Source organism: Glycine soja, chromosome 18 (assembly GCF_004193775.1).
Source record: "Glycine soja cultivar W05 chromosome 18, ASM419377v2, whole genome shotgun sequence".
NCBI classification, from domain to species: domain Eukaryota; kingdom Viridiplantae; phylum Streptophyta; class Magnoliopsida; order Fabales; family Fabaceae; genus Glycine; species Glycine soja.
This window is the reverse complement of record NC_041019.1, coordinates 13,328,685-13,351,094: the sequence shown is the minus strand read 5'-3', so window position 1 is coordinate 13,351,094 and position 22,410 is coordinate 13,328,685. Positions and strand designations below refer to the sequence as shown.

Here is a 22,410-nt window from a genome sequence, read left to right as displayed (position 1 = left end):
CAAGTATTATGGAAAACTTCAGTTAAATTTGATTCAAAACATACATAAGCATTATGCTCACCTTTCTTTTCAAACCAAGTTTTACTGGAAATGTCTGGATTTCCCACAGAAATGACATTTTTCATTTTTCTTCTGGATCTTAGTGGAGGACTTGACAATCTTTAATGGTCCTTTGTCCTTTCCATGTTTCTTATTGACTTTCTTTCCAACTCCCTGATTATTCACATAATGAACGGAGTGGTTTCCTTGATTCTTAAGTTTGGTTTCCTCCTCAACTAACATACTATGCAATTCATGCACATTCCATTTGACTTTCATGGTACTATAGTTCATTTGGAAAGGACCATACTCAGACGATAATGAGTTCAAAATGAACTGCACAAGGAAATTTTCATCCACCACCATTCCAAGAGACTTAAGTTTTGTTGTAATATTTGTCATCTCAATGACATGTTCATGCATAGTACGAGAACCATCAAACTCCATGGTGGTTAAAGTACTTATTAATGTCCTAGCAAGAGACTTATCAACAGTTTGGGAGCGCTATTCCACAGATTTCATAAATTCTTTTGCACTTTCAGTTTTGGGAAGAGCAGACTTAATGTTATTTGCTATGCTCAGGTGCATAAGCATCAAACAAATTCTGTTTGACTTTTCCCAGACCTTATAATGGGTTTTCTCTTCATTGCCACTAGCATCAGTCATAGTAGCAGGTTTTTCAACTTGAAGAGTCAAATCAAGATCCAACACACCTAAGTGAAATTGGACTTGTTTGCTCCAATCAAAGAAATTTAACCCATTAAAAACCGGAACAACCATACCAAGAGAATGCAAAGATACAGGAAGGGTTACTACAATTAACACATGCTTAACATTAAAACTTTGAGTCATAAATTAAACATGCAATACAGATTCAAACAACAAACAAACATTCTATGTATACTAATGTTCTCCTTTGGGTGATACATTAATACACAAAAAACATACTGATACATAAATTATAAGAACAACTAATCAACCTTCAGGTTATCCATAAATGTCTTATAATAATGAACTTCAATTAACCCATAAACCAATAATCTATAATTTAGCATCCATTCTATGGGTAATTGAAATAAAATTGTCACTAATTTGGAATTAAACAAAATATAAAGATTTGACCACTTTGGTGATTACAACTCTATCATACATTTAATCCAAATTACTTGATCCAATTTTGAATAACAATTTTTTTTTATTTACAAAATCGAATTTTGAAGGCATTCCTAATATGGGGTAATAATATATTACATTCACCATATGAAGGCATTCAACATATTTCCATTTCAAATTGCAGTAAATTTAAGATCAATTTTTAAATTGAAATTGACGTAAGAGAGAGATATTGAATTTCAATTCAAGGCATTCAAAACTTGGATTTAGGGCATTCCAAACTCGAAAACAATTATAATATGCACAGTGAAAAACAAAAATGGTTTGAATAATTTTCCAATTGGAATCAATTCATACAATGTGTGGAAGAAACATCATTCATGGAGAATCATAAATTCAATAACATAATGCTCTGATAGCACATGTTAGTTATAGATTTCATACATTTATATTCAATGAATCTATTACATATTGTAAGGATCTTAGAATTTATGATTCCCTCATACAATTTAAAAGTAAGTAGAACTTATCTTGATCCATGAAAGACATAAGTTTTTTAATCTTCTTTGTCCCAATCTATCTCTTTCCTTCTTTTATTTTCCTCTCACATTCTTAATGGGTAATTAGAGGAAAAAACTCTTATGGCAGAGATAAAACCCTTTGCCTTTTATTAATAAACTTCCATCAAGTTAGTTATCAGAAGTTTATTAACTTCTCATATTTGTCAATAGGTCCCTTTATTTTATTAAATCAAGTTTAGGCCCTTAATTTACATGAGTCACATTATCATGTTATTTAATATTATTTTTTTCTAACATTACAAACCCAATTTCTTTTGTTTGTGATAAATAAATCACACACTTTCCCCCACCTGCAAAAGATAGACCACAAGTTCCTCCAATAATCTTGTGAAGAAGAAGATAGATACTCTCCCCCACCCTTCTCCAATCATGTCTCTGCTCATCTCTCCAGATGTCTCTCCTTCCTCTGTTCATTGTGTTTTTGAGTTGTTTACGAGTCGTTTCTCTTAAGCCTCATCATAGCCGACTTCACGGACTTGCTTCAACTTGTCGCCAAGTAGGTCTCCCAACTCAACAACAATTGCTATGATCCCACTCTCCGATCCTTCCTTTCATCGACTCGGGCCTCGACTCCATCGATCCATCACACTCACTTGACTGTTTCAATTGGTCTTTAGGTGATGTTATTGTGATGTTTTTCTGTTATAAGGGATCAAAATAGAGCAACAGCAACTAAAAAAGATAAATTTAAATTTAAAAGACTAAAAAAAGATGGCTCCAAATTGAGAGATTAAAATAATAATTAAATCTTAAAATAAATGTATAAGATTTATTATTTTCATTTCTAACGATGCTTGATACATCTATTAATATAAAAAGTTGATTAATTGAAAATTCAGATTGAATAAAAGTATTTAATAAAATTAATTGTTTAATAGGTTGAAGTGTAAAATTAACTAAATTAACGTATTTAATTATTTGATCATAACTCGAAATTGGTTGTTGTATATTTTTTAATCTATTATTAGTTTTGAATTTATTATCTTAAAAATTAGCATCATATTTTTTATTTTATTCTCATTTTTTAAGATTTTTTATTTTAATATGATTGGATTTTATATTATAGTTTTATGATTTTATATTGTAAATAAATTATATTTTATTAGAATCAGAGAATATGTGTAGAAAAATTAATGGATAAATTAACTTAAAGTTAAAAAATTGACAACTCAAACTACTTGACTAAATTAAAAGTGTTTAGTAGAAATTGCAGAAGTAATTGATTGTGTAAAATGACATATTTTCAAATAATTCTCACTTTATATCTAATTTATTTCAAATAATTTAGCTTCCCATTTAAAATATTTTTAAATTAAATGAGATAATACATATAATTTTATATTGTAATTTTGATGATTTTATATTATATATGTTGCATTTGATTAGAATGAGGGAAAGTAACAAGCGTTTTTAAATTTAAAGGTGTAAAGGAAAATTTGTAAGAGGATACAACAACAGCAACAACAGTCTTGTCTCACTGGAAATTAGGAAAAAAATACTAATAAGATTGCGAACAAAATGATATTGGTGAAGATAACTTCTCTGCTTAACACAACTCAGAAGATAGAAAAGAGCCAATTCTATCCAAAGATAAAAGGTTTCTTCTTGAATGGAAGCCTCAAAATAAACTTATCATTTCGATTTGACTATGCTTAAAGTTCAGTTCCAATGCATGAATTTAAGCCCCCAAAAATAAAAATCATATCAGATTAACCTACCTGCTCTTATAAATCTTATGAAAATCATCCATAAAAGCAACAAAATTATGATCATCATACCTAACAAACCGACAAAATTGTATAAAAAGCACCAGATCGAATAAGAATATGACATAGTCAGCATATCTGAGTAAAAACATGGAATGTTCCTCTTGTATAATATGATCAGTTGATCACCAATCAATCCCTCAATCTTTTTCCCTTTTATTTCTTTCTTCTTTCAAAATACCAAGGCCAAACAATTCATCACATTATACAATTATTAGTATCAGATCCAAATAAAGGAGAGTATCGAAGTCCATAATGCTTATAATGGAAGCAGCCCCTTAAGTTAAATGCAGTTTCAAATATTTTAGGGAAATAAATTTGCACCCTGTCCATCAGCTTAATGGCATGATTCTACAAGAGAAAAATAACAAAAATCCCAATCTTCATCAATAACAGTTAATGCTACTAAATCTCTCAGCACATTGTGCTTAGATATCTTCATTGAAGAAACATAGAAGCATTAAATTGACTTCAATTACAAACATTATGAAGGTAGCCTTCCCCTGCTTTCTGGTTACTCTCATAAGATAATATATTAATATATAAAGCATCAACAGTACCAGTAGTTGACAAAAAGTTCAAAGCTGAATGTATCCACGACATAACAGTATCACTATAGTAACAAGTTTAAGTAAAGGAAGATTATTAAATTGTACGACATCTTTACAGTATTTATTTATAAAGAATGGTCATAGCAGCACAACTAATTTGTAATTTGATTTGATTTTAGCTATTGATCCCCTCTGCATGCTCTAACAGACAACAGGAGGCTTCCTCCCAGACATTCTATATAGTTTATGGTAGTTTGAAGTATTAGCATTGCACATGCCTATCACGTGTGGAAGAGAACAAGATAAAGTAGAAATTGTTGCTAAAAAGATATAATTCATCAGAATTATGGCCGGCCTACAACACAAAGCATCTTTCTTTTAATGTGCTTTGTTATTTCAACAAAAATAAATAAACCAAGCTATTGAACTTGTAAATCACCAGTAAAGCGATTTATATACTAGTTTAAATAATCAGCATCGGATCATCCTATAAATCTGACCAAAAGTCCCTCTACCTAAAAACAATAAAACTCAAAATGTTGGCACAAAATGTGAAAGCAGGCTAAACTCAAGTTCAATTTAGTATTGAAATAAAAAAAGTTGGAACTTAGAACCATATCAGTAAAAACATTCAAAGACTACAATACATTTGAAGGATTGATCAAACCTCTGTAAACATCTGGTAAGAAAGGCAAAATTTTCTGAAAATTGACGACAAATTTCTCCAAAAACTTTTCCTCAGCTGTGCAAATAATGGAACTAAAGTGCATGTTTTTCTCAAGCAGACCTTTTGATTTCAAGATTTTGATAACAGAGAATCTAGGGATAATTCTCTTCTCCAAGCTGTATGCTACAACTTGAGGATATTCAGCAATAGCTTCAGATGGCCAACCCATATCCTTCACCAGGAAACTCATTTTTTTGGTAAACGTCTCCCCTGAAAACTTCATAAAACCAGGAAACTTTCTAAATGCTCGAAGAGCCATTTCACGGTTCCAGCCCCAACTCTCATAAACCTCAAACCTTGAATTCCAGACTGTTTTCCTCATAGTTGTAAGCACGGAAATAGCCACGACAAAATTTGTTTTCAAAGGACTAAACCCAATTTCCTTAACTGTCTTCACAGCTTCCACAAATCTGGAATGCTCCACATATGCTGCAGGCAGAGCAATGGTCAGTAGGAAAGAGATGGATGCCTGAGACACACCAGATTGCCTCAAAATTTTAATGTTTGGAACCAAGGCATTCACTAAGTCACCATATACAAAACCAAGAGGGGAACTTTTCAAAGCTCTAACAACTTCCCGATCATCACAAAGTACACTCTTTAGGAACTCATAACGTGGGATGAGGCATTTTTCCAAGCTCCTCTCCAAGATACAATGATTAGCAATCAGGATTTTTGGCATGTCAGTGTCGGAGACCCCAATAGAACGAAAGAACTTGAGTTTAGGCAAAAGGGTTTTCTTTGCTTTTGCAACAAGCACTAAAGGATGTCTCACCACAAGTTTTGCAAGCTGTGTTTTGGAGAACCCATAGTTGTTGAGAAGATCAAGAACAGCATTTGGGCCATTAGGGTTTTTTAAATTGACCCTGTTGGAGAGTTCCCTAGCCAGTGTTGGGGACACCCCACATGAGTTGATGAGGTACGACACAGTAAAGGTGTCACCTTTATGGTGGTTTCCATCTGATTCAGAATCAGAAGAGGTAGCTGAAGTGAATGAATTGAAGAAAAAAAGTGAAGCTGTGTGTTTGTGTTGCAACAGAGAACCCAATGGGATATGGGTGCTCTTGTAGCGTGTGAATGATGATGACGCAGTTAATCTTGCAATGAGGAGAAAATTAGACATCATTTATTCACTCTAGGATTTTAATGTAGTGAGATTTGATTATGAGCAATGAGATGAGAGTAACCTCTTGACAAGACAGACAACTGGGTTTCGGAGAATCCTTAGCTTTTAGAAGATTAAAGACAACATTTGATGTATAAACTAATTTAAATTTAAAGATAGTAACATACTCATATAATAATGATTTAAATTTAAAATAATTATAAATTTTTCAAAAATCAATTATATTCTGATAAGTTGTGTTTGGGGATCACCAAATAATCAGAGGAGAAAGATAATATAAAAAGTAAATTAGTTGAGAAAGTGGTAGTTTTACTATCAAAATAAATATTTAAATCTACAATATAAGAATAGATTAGTCAAGAAAAAATTACATCAAAATAATAAATTTATTGTACAAATTGATTTATAGATTTAATTGGTATTTGCTAATAATGTGAAGATTTTTTGCACGGTCAATTAATCTAAAAATTTCACATATTTAAATATCCTAACAATCTTTAAAGTCACATATGTCATGAATTATGATTGATGACCGTGTAAAGAAATTTCAAAGTAACAGTGTATAACAATTAAATCTATTATAGGCTTATGTTTTTAGTCATTAAAGTTGAGTATTTTTTTTTGTCTTTCAATGTTGAAGTTATTTTTTTTAGTCCTTGAAATTTATAAAATGCTCCCTTAAATCCTTTTGTACAGTACAAGTCACACATAAAATAAGAAATTTGTAATTTGTGACAATTTTTTATCATCAAAATTTAATTTTATATTTTAAAGTTCACTTCTGATGATTAACAACTATCATAATCAAGTCAATAAAAAAATTAAAAATTCATTAATTGCTTTAAAAACTGTTTAAACTTTTTATTGACTTGACTTTGACTGTTTCAAACTATTAGAAAATCGTATTTTAAAATAAAAAAAAAAAATCAACTTGTCAACAACTCCACTAGATTTCATACCTAGTCATTGTTAGACCGGCTACATCACTAGTTACAACCTTTGTCCGCCACTTGCTAGACTTTTAACAACAAAAAGTCTATATGTTTTAAATGCACATATATAGATTTCACCTCCGAAGAGAGTTTCCACTTAGGAAATTATAATATCTCACTTTTATCTTAGATCTATCATAACTTACAAACTTTTACAAAAGTGGGTCACTCTTTAATGAGTAGGTTGAAACAACAATGACAGATTACTAACACAAAGATCTTAGCTCGAGTTTTTCTCTCTTGGAAGACCTTAACTTGACTTCATGATGCTCCTTGGTGACCTCTTAATGCTCCAAAGAGGACCTTTGAAGTGGAGCCCAATTATCTAATAGACTTCTGGAAGAAGAAAAAAAAAAGTGACACTATCAACTCATGACAGCTTGCAAAGTCATTTGAAGGTTCCCATTTTGATGAGTATTCCGAAGTTACATCAGAATGGAGATTATGATGATAGCTAAGAAAGGATCCATACTGGTAACAAATCCTTTTGATGAACTTCAACTAATATGTATTTCTAAAGTTGCACAGCTTCATCACTCTTAACACATCTTCACAGCTCAAAGTTTTATGAGGTAGATTACTTCATGAAGACCAAGTGAAGTTACAATTGTTGGTGTGTTAATGTTTTGTCCAAGGTTAGATTACATAATATCTTCAATCATCCATTCTGATGTTCCTCATCAGATTTTTTCATGAACAAATTCAACTTTCAACTTGGTTGCATTGTTCATTGTAGTTAGTATTCAATTTCTTATGTGCCCTTAATGTGTGTGGTATCATATGGAAAGTGAGATGCAGTCAACTTCAGACTTCTGATGTGCCCTTTGTATATGTGGCAGCATATGGAAGAATTGATGTTGTCTTTGAGATGTATTTTGAACCATTCTAAACCCCATTATGAAGTTCAGTCTTCAAAGTCAAGTTCTACATCATTCTAATGTAGACTATGATACAACTTTATTCTGATGTTGGATACTCTCTCATTGTAGCCTTTGATGTGTCTTCTGTGTAAGAGTTTGTTGTGTTGTGCTTTGCCAAAAACTTAGTACTCAAAGGGAAGCATTCTTCATCATGCATATAGGCTTCAAGGAATCTTCTAAGTTCTTTATTTTTTATAGATGTTCTGAGACAACTTTTCTGAGCACCTTAGAATGCATGAACATATCTGCTTCTTAATAAGTTGAACATTGAAAAAACTTGAGTAGAATGTTAATCATCACACAAAACCCATCATCCTTACAATTTACATTCTAATGGTTTGTTAGAATTAAAACCAAAGACGTGGATTCAACAATTATAATGTTTAAAAGCATTTGAATGTTGGTTTTGTTTGCAGTATGTTAGGACAAAGGATGAATTCGACACCCTTAATTGGTTTGATTTAACAAACAAAGAATCTTAGTCTATAATGCAATGTGCTTTGCTTGAATAGTACATATCTTATGAAAAGTTTTGAAGTTAAACATACATCAGACTAGGCATGGCAACGGGGCGGGTCGGGGCCGGGTTTTGTTTACCCCACCCCCGCCCCCGAAATCGACGGAGGTGTATATTTACACCCCATCCCCGTCCCCGACGGGGATCGGGTTTTCCCCGCCCTGTCCCGCCCCTGACATTTTTATAAAATTTTATTAAAAAAATATAATTTTTCAAAAAATAAAAAATATAATTTTAAATAAAACATAAATTTCAATCCAACACTAATATAAAATTCAATCTAATAGTTTCATATTTCAATGTGTTATATATATTAATTATTAGTGGGACGGGTTCGGGAACAGGTTCGGGGACAGGTTCGGGGTGGGTATTGAGAATCTCATCCCCAACCCCGAACCTGAATTTGGCTATCGGGAAAAATCCGACCCCGACCCCGACCTCGGTCAACTCAGATTTTCCTCGTCAAAATTGGGACGGGTCCAGGGCGGGCCCCACGGGTTCGGGCCCCGTTGCCATGCCTACATCAGACCAAGATATTGTGTGATACTAAACCCTCTCAACACTGAATGATGATCGCTCTCACAACCTCTAAAGCTCGCCTGAGTTCTCGATCATAATCAAGGTTGACTTAATTTCAAGATTAAAGGGTAATCATTTTTTATATTTAATTTAGGGTTGTTTTTTCGTTGAAAATTCAAACATGCTTTATATGTCATAATTAAGTAATTGGATGTGTGTTATTGCTCTCAAGCTAATTCTATTACTAATTATGGATATTGTTACATTTATTGTTTTGTTTTCATCAAAATGCACTTGCATTAAAGGAAGAAAGAACAGAGCTAGTTCAATGTTTAGAGATACTCACATTTTTTTCTATATATTCTGATGATTTTTAATCACTAGAAATTATTTTTAAAGATTAAATAAATTAGAAAATAAAATTTTGGCAATAAAAAACCACAACAAATCAAAACAATGTTTGCCTTGTCATGTGCTCAAATGACTTTGTACAATGTTTGCCTTGTCATGTGCTCAAATGACTTTGTCTTGATAGAGAGACTAAAACATTTTTCAAATTTAAAGAACTAAAAAAATATATTAATTTTGGGGACTAAAAAAAACACACTCCAAATTTAAATAACTAAAACACATTTAAGCCTAGAGCCCAAGATAGGCACATTATCACCTTTCTTTAGGGGGTGTTGCTAGGTGCACCCAGCAGTATTGTTGGTGCACCCAACAATTTCCCATATTTCCAATTTTGCCCGTAACTCTTACGAAAGAAGTTCTTCCCTAAGAATATTAAGGAAGAACTTCTTTCGTAAGAGTTTACGGAAAAACCTCTTCCGTAAGAGTGTAAGAGTTTTTTTAAAAAAGATTTTTGAAAAATATTTGTAATGAAGTAATTTAAAATTAATGGCTTGTGACTTTCAAGTTATTAGCACAACGCTCTAACCAATTGAGCTAATGAGTCAATTACGTTATAAAATAAATAATGTTGGTATACATAATATTAAAATTTCTAATGCATATTTAATGCACATGTAAATTTAAATAAATTTTTTTTGACAATTAATTTTGATATAAATCATACGCATTAAATTTATTATTTAAATTTACATGTGTATTAAATATACATTAAAATTTTTAGTGTTATGTATAACAACATTATTTATTTTATAATATAATTAATTCACTAATTCAGTTGGTTAGAATGGTGTGCTAACAATTTGAAAGTCACATATTCAAGTCTTACTTAGACCATTAATTTGTCACAAATATTTTTCAAAAAAAAAATTAAAAAAAAAAGCTCTTACACTCTTGTGCACCTAGCAACACCCTTCTTTAGGTTGTTAAGGAACATGTTTTGTAATTTGTTGTAAATGATTTTTAAATTAAGTATTTTCATTGCCTTATTGTAATGCCTCGTGTCATATACATTTTATTTCCAGTTCTAATTTTTCATCTGCAAAATTGAAACATAATACATGATTTTGCATCAATTCAATTTACACATACCCACTAGAATTCCAAAGATGCTAATGAGAGTATGTTACTACATTAACATGATCCTCATCAAAGGACACCTGAGCAAAGCAAGTATACGAAATTCTAGCTGAATCCACATCATCAAACATAACACAATATTGTTTTCGGTTCAGCCTTCCCTGCATGTCCTCTTCTTTATGGTAAAAAACCACGCTCACCATATAGTAAAGTCTATATATAGATAGGATAGGATGATAGATAAAAAATACAACTATAGACATACTCATAGATAATAAAAAAATAAATAATTATAAATAACTGAAATATATCATATTTTACTTTCACTTTATTGCTCAGAAGAACATGATAATATGATATTAGGCACTAGACAGTATGAACATACGAAGCTTTGTACCAACCAGAATTATGAGGACACCAGGTGCATAATGGTTTGAAAATATCACGAAAAGAAAATTCCATGCAATTGTAAATCCATCAGACGATGAAGTAACCCTCTCAAGTTAATCCATAACAAGCATACTCCAAAATCCAACAAAGTATTTAGAAAAATTTGTCATGTATGTCTAGAGTGAAGAAGAATAAAAGGTGTATTACCTTTGTCAGGCTTTCTGCATGATAATAATTGTCTCTTTCATCTATGTCACGAAATACCCTTCGAAACCACATGATCAGGATCAAAAAGCTTTGATATTACATTTTGTTTTAGTTATTTTTTAAATTATTATTTGGGAGCTTTTCCTTTCAAATTTTGTAGACAGCTGAAGAGAAAAATGACACCTGAAGTAATTTTGTTAATATTACATGTTTCGTTCAGTTTTACTTTAGCAATCATGACTGAGTTTCATAAAGCTTTGTTTTCCAATTTTCTTGGATGTTATCAGTTTCTTGACATACATTGTAGAAAATGTTGTAGATCTAGGCTTAGTTACCAAAACTTATATCAACTGTAGTTATAAATGACAGCACAAAATTTAACTTTTGTGTTCTAAATTATTATTTTTCCTTTATGAACATAATGTTCAACATGATTTTCATAGTTATTTATTCAGCCCCACGCATTGCACAGGTTGACAGACTAGTTGAATGACAAAGGAAGAAAAAGAAAAGACAGAAAAGCTCAATAAGATAGTCACTGGGCAGGAAATGAAGGAAGCAGGACATTTGTTCTTCCATTGCAGTAGAGTCATTCCCATTTGGTGGGAATCATTATCCTGGGTGAACAAGTTTGGAGCTTTCCCAAAAGACCCAAGACAGCATTTTCTACACCATGGAGATATATTGAATGATGGGAGCAGGGCTACTAGGTGGAAATGTTGGTGGGTGACAGTGACTTGGTCTATATGGCAGCAAAGGAATAAGATGATATTCTCCAATGAAACATTTGACAGCAACAAATTGATCGATGAGGCAGCTTTTTTGTTGTGGACATGGCTGAGGCATTTGGAGAAGGATTTCTCTTTGCATTTTAACCAATGGTCTAGTAACCTTAGAAAAGGGATAGTGTACTAGTTAAGAATAGAACTTTTGATTAGCAGATTCTTTCACTAATATGGTGTGGCTTGGCTGTGGTTCCTAAATAGACTCCATTTAGTCTAATCTGGAACCATTAGCTTAGGCAACAAAACTTTTGTACTTCGGTACTCAGTTATCTATATATATATTATTTTTGCTGATAAAAAAAAATGAAGGAATATGGGTCTGACACAAGAATTCACTGTATAAGTTGTTATTCTGGTTTTATTAATATATAATTAGTACTAACACATATTCTAATGTTCAGTTCTCAAACAAAAACAAAACAGAATGCCTACTGTTCTCGCATCCTCTTATTTAAGCTAATTCCTACTTCCACCACTGTAATCACCTAGTTATTCTAACTAAAACTATTCCAACTAACTACTCTCTCGCCCTGTCAAAACATAAAGATTACCAGTAATAAAAAAACATTTAAATCTATATATATATATATATATCCATGACTCCAAATAGCACTATGCACTAACAATATATACTGACAATTTTAAGTTAAAGGGGCTATACCATAAACTAAACTTTGGTCATTGACCCATTTCACATAAATAGCCATGGGCCTCATCCAAGACATTCAAACATAGTTCATGGCAGATTTAGACATGTCTATCAGTTGTCAATTTTGATTAAAATAGATGACAAAAAGCATAGGATGGTCATGTGATAACAGTACAGACTACTGAGCTGAAACAAATGTTCCCATAATAGATAAACATATTTAAAAACAAGATGACAACAATCAAGATAACATTCATCAGAATTACCTCTGGCCTACAAATTACAAAATATACCACACTTCTTTTATGTGTAGCGCTTTATCAACAGAAATAAATAAACCAGTATATTGAATTGAAAATCACCACTAAATGGATTCATATACTTTATTATAAAATCAACATGCTATCAATCTGACCAAAAGTCTCTACAACTAAGGAAAATAAAAATCAACTACTGACACAAAAAGTGAAAGCTCGGCAAAAATCAAAGTTCAATTTAGCAATGAAAGAGAAAAGCTGGAAGTTAGGGCAGTCACCAGCAAAAGCCTTCAAAGCCTATACTACATTCCGTTGATTAGTCAAACTGTTGTAGAAATCTGGCAAGAAAGGCAAATCTTTCTGATAATTGATGACAAATTTCTCCAAAAATAATTTCTCAGTTACGCAAATAATTTTACTGAAATGCACATTTTTCTCAAGCAGACCTTTTGATTTCAATATTTTGATTACCGAGAATCTAGGGATAATCCTCTTCTCCAAGTTGTACGCTAACACCTGAGGATATTCAGCAATATCTTCTGATAACCAACCCATATCTTTCACTAGGAAACTCATTTTTTTGGTAAATGTCTCCTCGGGCAACTTCATAACATAGGGAAACTTTCGAAATACTTGAAGAGCCATTTCGCCATTCCAACCCCACTTCTCATAAACCTCAAACCTTGATTCTCGCACTGCTTTGCTCCTACTTAGATGCATTTCAATAGCATTAATAAAACTTATTCTCAAAGGATTAAACCCAATTTCCTTAGCAGTGTTGACAGCCTCCACAAATCTTGAATGTTTGGAGTAGACTACAGCCCCAGAGTGGATCATCAGGTAAGACACGGAAGCTTGGGGCACACCAGATTGCCTCAAAACCTTGATGTTTGGAACCAAGCTGTTTATAAAGCTACCATACGTAAAACCAAATGGGGCGTTTTTCAAAGCTCTAACAACTTCCTGATCGTCACGAAGTACACTCCTTAGGATCTCGTAACGTGGGATGAGGTAATTTTCCAAGCTACTCACCAATAATACATGGTTACAAAGTAGGATCTTAGGCATGTCAGTGTTGGAAACCCCAATAGAACGGAAAAACTTGAGTTTAGGCAAAAGGGTGTTCTCTGCGTTAGCAACAAGCACCATGGGATGTTTCTCTACAAGCTTTGCAAGATGGGTTTTGTCAAACCCGTAGTTGTTGAGAAGATCCAGAACAGAATTTGGGCCATTTGGGGTTTTCAAATTGACCTTTTTGGAGAGTTTCCTAGCAAGTTTTGGGGACACCCCACATGAGTTGATGAGGTATGGCACGGTAAAGTTGTCACCTTTGTGTTGGTTTCCATCTAATTCAGAATCAGAAGAGGTTCCTGAAGTGAATGAACTGAAGAAAAGAAGGAAAGCATTGTGTTTGTGTTGCAGCAGAGAACCCAATTGGATAGGGGTGCTTCTGTGGTGTGTGAAAGATGCAGTCAACCTTACAATGAGAAAATTAGTAACCATTTATTCCCTCGCAGATTTGAGTGAACGTTGTCGATGATGTGATGAAGGGGCAATGCAATACAGGCCAAAGTGAAAGCATAAGCAAGTACTGTAGGGCGCTGTCGTGTTAGGCCTAATAACATTAAAGTTAACCTAATGACACAGCGAGACAGGTAACAGGGTTTCGGAGAAAATACGAAATTGGTTACCACTTACCAGACGAAGGATGTCACTTGTGTTACTTTAAGAATTACATATATAATTTCATTACTTCAAATACTATTTAGAAAAAGCGAATAATATTTTACTAATTACATTAGTAGTTTATTAAAAGTGCATGTAGTAAATGTAAAATAACCTTTTGTCAACACAATAAGTCTTTAATCCGAGTCATATAATGAGTTTGATACTTATTGTCTTAATTTTACTTATATAAATGAGAGACTTTATTAAAAGTAATAAGTTTTTTTCTTCAGAAATTAATTATCTATAAAATCTTTAATTTACCATCAAATGAACTTTATCATTTGATCCCCCAACCCCTTGATTCCTTTGACAAAAATTTTGTAATAAATAAGAAAAAGGATTTTATCATGAATTCATTGATTTTTTTTACTTATTATCAATCTTTTGAGGCATGGATCCAAGATAGTTTTTTTCTTTACTTCATAAAAAGACATTATGAATTATTCATCTCTTTACGCATCCATAAAAAATTAAACAAATAAATTCACATCAGATATCTTTATCATGGATAAATAATATAAAGGGTATTAATTTATATTCTCATGTTCTATTCACTAGAATAAAGATAAAATATAAATTAGCTTTTGATGGATAAATACCATGTATCAATAATATAAAATAATAATCAAAATAGAGCTTATTACTAAATTCACGTGAGAAATCACATGAATTCTAGTACTTATACATAAGTTGTGATGGCCATTTTGCGGACTCCGTAACACAACACAGCAATTGCATTTCTACTGAAAATCGCACCAAATCAAATTTGACATTGCCATTGCCATTGCCAATATTTGATAGCACCAAATCAAATTGGACATTTAGAAGTAAAATCTTCAAACCAAGCCCAAGTATATACACATTAAAAACTTATGAAATAGTTTGAAAATAATTAGGTCAACCGTTCGAAAATGCTAATGATGTAGGACAAAGAATGGATCAGTTATTATGATTTTTTATGATCTTATAGTGATCTCATTGGAAAAGTTTAGAAGTATTGTTTAGTTATTTTAGCCTCAAGTAGAATTAGCGTGTTATTAGGATTTCCCTTGTCCAGTAGTAAATTCCATTTTTTTTTACCCATGGGTTCTAAGTTATATATTTGCTAGAAGCCCGGCCCTATGTTTCTTTTCATTTAAAAGATTCAATTTAATTTTCAATTTTTTTAAAATACATTCAATTTTGGTCTTTAAGATTATAATCAAATTTATCGGAAAGAACTAAACTAAAGCATTTTTAAAAAAATTGACAATTAAATTAATTTTTTCAAAAAATATATCAAAATTAAATTAAATTTTTAAAAATAATTTAAAAACTAAATTGATAATTAAGCTTTTAAATTCCAAATTTTTTTACTTATGGATTCTAAGCTGTTTGTTTGCTAGAAGCCTAGCCCTATATTTCGTTCCTCTTTGCCAGCTTTTGTTTAAAGACAAATTCTAGCACGAGAAAGTGGGATGATCTCCCATGGTGGTAGATGTATTTTCAACCTTCAGATTTATACATTTCTAAACCAAAGGCTGGATTTTTATTTTACTTTTTCTTTTTCTCTTTCTCTTTTCGCATTTACCTTTTTTTTCTCTCTCTCTTCTTCATCTCTCTCATCCTTGAAGCAAAATTCAAGAATGAGAAAAGAAGCTCTTGCATCACAGTGGCTCAACCAGCGAAAGTTGTAACAATCAATGGCCTAAACTCTATCGAACACGACAAGAGTGGAATCTTTATCGATGCCGCCACACACGACATTCAAGAGTCAGTGTCCAACGCTGAAGCTTCTAGTAGCGATCGACGACGATCACAAGAACCATCAACGACGTCGTGGAACTTTAAGGCCATGTTCAACCTCTTTTGCTTCTCTCATTGATTTTCCTCTCTTTCCTATGCCTCTTCCAAGTTTTCCAACGATCTGAAAAATCCATTTAGGAGGATACTTTCCCAGGCAATTTTGTACTGTTCCTAGAACAGTGACATTCCGGAATTACCCTTCCAACCAGACAGTGGTTATGGTTGTTGAATTATTGACATTGGTGAAATGTTTTGCTATTTTGTTTGATTTAGCATGTGAGGAAAGAGAAGTTGAATTTCATGCTATTATGCAATAATGTGTTATTTTTAAATACCACCTACTATTTGTTGTAAAGAATTGTTTGTTTCTGGCTTCACTAACGAGGGCAGCTCTTCCACGGGTTTTTTTTATTAATTAGGGATAAAAAAATTTCCAATTTTTCAAAGGATATATTTTAAAAAATTATTCAAAAACGGGATAAGTCGTAATAGGTGTTACAATTTCTGAGTGGTAACACCGATTACTACTTAAGTCGTAAAATTATTTATGATTTCTGTTCAAATGTTATTTTTTTTACGACTTTCTAGTTGTAAATATTTTTATTTATTTTTTAAATCGAAGTCGTAAAATTATTTATAATTTTTTGTTTTACAACTTTAAAGTCGTAAATTTTTTTTTTATTTTTTTTTAAATATTTACCACTTTGAAGTCATAAACACTTTTTTATTTTAAAAAACTGTTTTTTTTCTATTCATACCCCTATTTTTGTTTTGTTAACCTTTTTTCTGTTTGTAAATCTATTTTTTCTTTTAATATATAATTATTTAAGGTTTTATTTTTATTTTAAATAAAAAAATTTAAAGTAAACTATATTAAAAGTATATATAACATGTTTTAAATAAAAACACATTAAAATAAAATAATAACATATCAAATAAAATCATAAAAAAATATACTAATAAATAAGTCAACTTAATATTATTTATTATATATTTTTAAAATTTTTTATTTAAAATAAAAATAAAACCATAAATGATTATAAATTAAAGAAAAAATAGATTTACAAATAGAAAAATAAAAAGGTTAACAAAAAAAATAGGGTACAAATAGAAAAAAAGTAATTTTTTAAAATGAAAAACAAGTTTACGACTTGAAAGTAGTAAACCTTTAAAAAATTGAAAAAAAAAGGTTTTACGTAAAACAAAAAAAAGTCATAAATAATTTTACGACTTCGATTTTAAAAAAATTAAAATATTTATGATTTTAAAGTTGTAAAAAAATAACATTTGAACTGAAATTGTAAATAATTTTACAACTTCAGTTAAAAAATAAAAAAGATAACAAGTGGTAACAGATGTTATAACTTTTGAGTTAGAAGTTGTAACATCTGCTATCACTTATCCCGTTTTGGATAATCTTTTAAAATATACTCTCGATTAGAAAATTGGAAAACTTTTTATCCCTGATTGGTAAAAAAGCCCTCCCACGGTTCCTTCACTCGAATTTATGGAAGCTCTATTGTACACTTTATAAGTTTGCTTTTTGTACTTGCCACTTATATATGAATTTAGGCATAAAATATATTTTATAACTTTGTATATTTTTGTTATGTAGTGAGTTTGCTACCCGTGTTTATTCCGTCTAAATCTCATCCCCACTATACAGGAAATCAAATAATTATAATCGAGTTTTTAATTTGAATTGTTACTTTATCCCGCTAATTCAATGCGTGGGATGCTTCAAGTTTTTCTATATATAGGTGTTGTGAAGATGTTATCATCATCAACAGATCGTGAAATAGAGAGAAAGAAAAGCACGGAAGCGAATGACTAAGAAGGATACAGAAGAATCAAGGAAAAGAGAGGAACAAAAGAATAAAAGAGGAGTGGGAAAGCGCCGCCACCTATGGCTACCGAAATACCCTTTGCGGTTTCTTTGTGGAGACATCATGGAAAGGAAAACTCCTTGTCTTTTTGTTTATTGTATGTTCCTCGGTCTCTTACTATCTTTTGTGTTCTCAAATTCTTTGTCTTTTGTTTTTTCAAATTTAGATTTTGTCTCATGTAGATTTCTTTACATGATCAGGTAAAGATATCCCAGTAATTGTTACTTTAGAATGTATCATTCTTTGATAGTTTAAAGAATTTTTACAATAATGTTATTCAATTATAAATCGTCATATATGATAAATGATTGATTTTATAATTTAAAAGATCATGTCTATCGCAATTTCTAATTAGTTTGTAATATAAAAATTTATAGACCAAGAGTTTTTTAAACTCTTCGAAATATTATAGGGAAAGCTTTTCTTAGCACTAGATTCTTATTATTTTGTTTCTCATTCCCAAAATTCTCAATATAACAAGGTAATCATAGGCTTTATGCTTTAGCCATGCTAAAATTATTTAATTCTCAACATAACAAAACTTATAATGTATCTCCCTTGCTTTTTTATTTTATTTTATTTTATTTTTATGTTTTGCAACCAATGCTGCAATTCAGTCACGTTTTTTATTTTGTTTCATTCTAATTCTTTAGAACCCAAAAGGTTTCTTCCACAGTTCAACAAATATTTTCTACAATATCAGTTTACACAACCTGTGTATTGAAACATTAGAAAAAGAAAATTAAGGATAACTCAATAGAAGAATACTTATTTTTATTATGTTTTAAAAGTTCACATTATAATCTTCAAGTCATTGAATTTCACAGTTCATGAAATTTCAAGAGAGGCTAAATCATACTGTGAAAAAACACGGTTTTTCCAAATGTGATTGAATTAGTTTTACCACTCAATCCAATGAACTACTTATATTAACAAGGATTACAAAGAAAATCGTTGCCAACTACTATTTAGAAGAGAGCAATTAAGTTATTACTACTTCCTAAGATGTATTGAACCTAATTATATAAAGTATCTAGACAACTTGGAAAGAAGGTCAACATTGAAAATGTTCTTATTTCTAACACTCCCCTTCGTGCTAGAGAATAGATATTTTCCATTCCCAGCTTGTATAAAATCCTTTCACAATCCTTTGAAAGGAATATTCGAAAGTTAAACTTGTGAAGGTACATATGGAGTACATGTCTAACCACAGTTTAGCATTTTATCAAAATGTTTATCCACTTCAATGTGTTTTGTCAACAATGTTGTATAGGATCATGGGTTATGTTTATTGCTGACTTATTAAAGTAGAGTTTCATAGGTTCATTCCATTTAATCTTCACTCTTCTAAAATAATTATCAACCAAAGTAGTTCACAAATACCTTGTGTCAGCTTAGAATTTAGCTTCAGCAAAAGACTAGGCAAGAAGGAATCCCAGGATGTGGCAAACTTTTGAATTGTCACTTTTGAAGATAGAGAAACTGATTGAGAGGCATTAAGGAAAGATCACAATATTAGAAACGAGGTTGACGACCTTTGCATACACCATTTGCACAGCGGAGCTGCAATGATTCTCTGAATTTAACTTCAGAGCAACAACATGCAAAAATAAGAGCCGGGACTCTATCATGTATAAGAGAACAATGGTGAGGGAAAAAGACACTTCCATTGCTGTATCTAACAGTAGAATGTTGACAGAACAACACTGTATTCTATCATCATGATACATTATGGTTTTTACATTATTATTCAATTGTTTTTCATTTGAAATTTTGAAGAAACAGCTGAATATAAAATGACACTTGGAAGTAGTTTTGTTAGTGTTGCATGTCTGGTAGTGTTTTAATTCTGGCAATCATGTTTGAGTCTTGACAAAGCTTTGTTTTTTCATTTTCTTGGACGTTATTGGTTTCTTAAATAATATTTGAACTTATTTTGTTTCCTTCATGAATATAATGATAACATTATTTTCAGTCATTTCGGCCTGTGTATTGCATATGTTCACTGAGGAGTTGAACAACAATGGAAAAAGAATGAGCAGAAAAGCTCAATGCACAGACATTGCCAACAGGAAATACTGAAATATAAGGCTGACACATCACTGTTGATGTCATTCTGGTTTTATTAATAGAGAATGAGTACTAATCCAGATCCTAACGCCTCAGTTCTCAAATAAAAGCAAAACAGAATGTAAGTTAATTCATACTTGTAATGTAACCAGGTATTCTAAATTTCTAGCTATAACTATTCTAAGTAACTAAACTCTCGTCCTGTCATAATTGTAAAGATTACCATAATGGATAAAAAAAAGATATTTGAAACAAGAGGGCAACAATCAAGATAAAATTCATATCAGAATTATCCTACAAAAGATAGCACTCTTCTTTTAATCTGTTGTGCTTTATCAACAGAAATAAATAAACCAAGATATTGAATTGAAAATCACCACTAGAAGGATGTTATATACTCGATGATAATAAAGTCAATATGCTATAAATCTGACAAAAAAATCTCTCCACCCAAGAAAATAAAACTCAAAATGCAGGCACAAAAAGTGAAAGCGACCCAAATCAAAGTCCAATTTTGCATTGAAATAGACAAATTGGCTGTTAGGATAATTGCAAGAAAAAACCGTCAAAGATTACATTACATTTGAAGGCTTGACCTTTCCACCATAGACATCTGGTAAGAGAGGCAAATCTTTCTGAAAACTGACCACAAAATTCTCTAGAAATTTTTTCTCAGTTATGCAAATAATGGCACTTAAGTGCAATTTGTTCTCAATCAGACCTTTTGATTTCAAGATTTTGATTACCGAGAATCTAGGGATAATCCTCTTCTCCAAGTTGTACGCTATCACCTGAGGATATTCAGCAATATCTTCTGATAACCAACCCATATCTTTCACTAGGAAACTCATTTTTTTGGCAAACGTCTCCTCTGACAACTTCATAACACAGGGAAACTTTCGAAATACTTGAAGAGCCATTTCGCGATTCCAACCCCACCTCTCATAAACCTCAAACCTTGATTCCCATACGGCTTTGCTCCTAATTAGAAGCATTTCAACGGCCACAATAAAATTTGTTCTCAAGGGATTAAGCCCAATTTCCTTAGCAGTGTTGACAGCTTCCACAAATCTGGAATGCTTCCAGTAGGCTACAGTCGCAGAATTGATCATCAGGAAAGTGATAGAAGCTTGCGGCACACCAGACTGCCTCAAAACCTCAATGTTTGGAACCAAGTTCATTGTGTCACCATATGTAAAACCAAATCGGGAATTTGTTATAGCTCTAACAACTTCTTGATCATCACCAAGTACACGTCTGAGGATCTCATAACGTGGGATGAAGAATTTTTTCAAGCTCCTGTTCAAGGTATGGTTAGCAATTAAAATCTTACGCATGTCAGTGTTGGAAAGCCCAATAGAACGGAAGAACTTGAGTTTAGGCAAAAGGGTATTCTCTGCATCCGCAACAAGCACCAAAGGGTGTTTCTCCACAAGTTTTGCAAGATGGGTTTTGGTGAAGCCATAGTTGTTGAGAAGATCAATAACAGCATTTGGGCCATCTGGGGTTTTCAAATTGATCCTATTGGAGAGTTCCTTGGCTTTTCTTGGGGACACCCCACATGAGTTGATGAGATAAGACACAGTAAAAGTGTCACCTTTGTGGTAGTTTCCATCTGATTCAGAATCAGAAGAGGTGCCAGAAGAGAATGAATTGAAGAAAAAAAGGAAAGCATTGTGTTTGTGTTGAAGCAGAGAACCCAATTGGGTTTGGGTACTCCTGTGGTGTGTGAACGATGATAATGATGCAGTTAACCTTGCAATGAGAAAATTAGGAACCATTTATTCACTCACAGATTTCAGTGAACGTTGTCAGATTTGGCATAACAACACTGAAGTTAACCTATTGCCACAAAGACAGGTAACTGGGTTTTGGAATATCCGTGGTTGTGGAGAAGACCAAGGACAACATCTGCCGTGTCTACTGTCTAGGTTTCTCAGATAAACCCTTTTGATTTTGTAGAGGAACCAAGGGCATGCGTATTCCCTACTACTATTTACCTCCACTACGGATGGCAATCGAGTTGGTCAGGTAAACCCATTTCATCGCGTATTTCATATATGAGTTTAAAGTATTATTTCGTCTCATTTTTATCGAGATGGTGGGCTGGTTATTTGACCCGTTAAAATTAAAATATTAAGAAAAAATATATTATCTTAAATTTTGAATAATAAGTTATTTAAATAAAAAATAAACTAATCAAAAATTAACAAATATATAGATAAAATATCAAAATAAATACTAAATTATTTATTTTAACAAAATAATAGATAAACGAATTGACTCACCTATTTTTTTCTCAACTCATTTTTTA

General features: G+C 31.8%; 3 protein-coding genes across 4 annotated transcripts; all 3 read right to left on the bottom strand.

The window, feature by feature from the left end:
• Positions 1–4,472: 4,472 nt before the first annotated feature.
• Positions 4,473–6,006, bottom strand: LOC114395467 (transcription termination factor MTERF2, chloroplastic-like). Its single transcript, XM_028357256.1, has one exon. It carries the CDS (start codon positions 5,901–5,903, stop codon positions 4,689–4,691), a length of 1,215 nt encoding a protein of 404 aa, XP_028213057.1. The 5' UTR covers positions 5,904–6,006; the 3' UTR covers positions 4,473–4,688.
• A 6,583-nt stretch (positions 6,007–12,589) lies between these two features.
• On the bottom strand, positions 12,590–14,336 carry LOC114395157 (transcription termination factor MTERF15, mitochondrial-like). Its single transcript, XM_028356864.1, has one exon. It carries the CDS (start codon positions 14,128–14,130, stop codon positions 12,925–12,927), a length of 1,206 nt encoding a protein of 401 aa, XP_028212665.1. The 5' UTR covers positions 14,131–14,336; the 3' UTR covers positions 12,590–12,924.
• Positions 14,337–20,582: 6,246 nt separating this feature from the next.
• On the bottom strand, positions 20,583–22,159 carry LOC114395295 (transcription termination factor MTERF15, mitochondrial-like). 2 transcript variants are annotated; one of them, XM_028357038.1, is made up of 2 exons: positions 21,890–22,159; positions 20,583–21,711 (listed from the first exon to the last, which is right to left on the bottom strand). In XM_028357038.1, the coding sequence occupies exons 1-2, from the start codon at positions 21,918–21,920 to the stop codon at positions 20,669–20,671; spliced, it is 1,074 nt and encodes a 357-aa protein (XP_028212839.1). In that variant the 5' UTR covers positions 21,921–22,159; the 3' UTR covers positions 20,583–20,668. The 2 variants fall into 2 exon arrangements, with proteins under 2 accessions (XP_028212839.1, XP_028212838.1); XM_028357037.1 differs by having other exon boundaries at positions 20,583–22,158.
• Positions 22,160–22,410: the final 251 nt, after the last annotated feature.

Excerpts from the sequence above, each read along its gene's own strand:
- LOC114395157 (XM_028356864.1), bottom strand. The coding sequence starts at position 14,130 with ATGGTTACTAATTTTCTCATTGTAAGGTTGACTGCATCTTTCACACAC.
- LOC114395467 (XM_028357256.1), bottom strand. The coding sequence starts at position 5,903 with ATGATGTCTAATTTTCTCCTCATTGCAAGATTAACTGCGTCATCATCA.
- LOC114395295 (XM_028357037.1), bottom strand. The coding sequence starts at position 21,877 with ATGGTTCCTAATTTTCTCATTGCAAGGTTAACTGCATCATTATCATCG.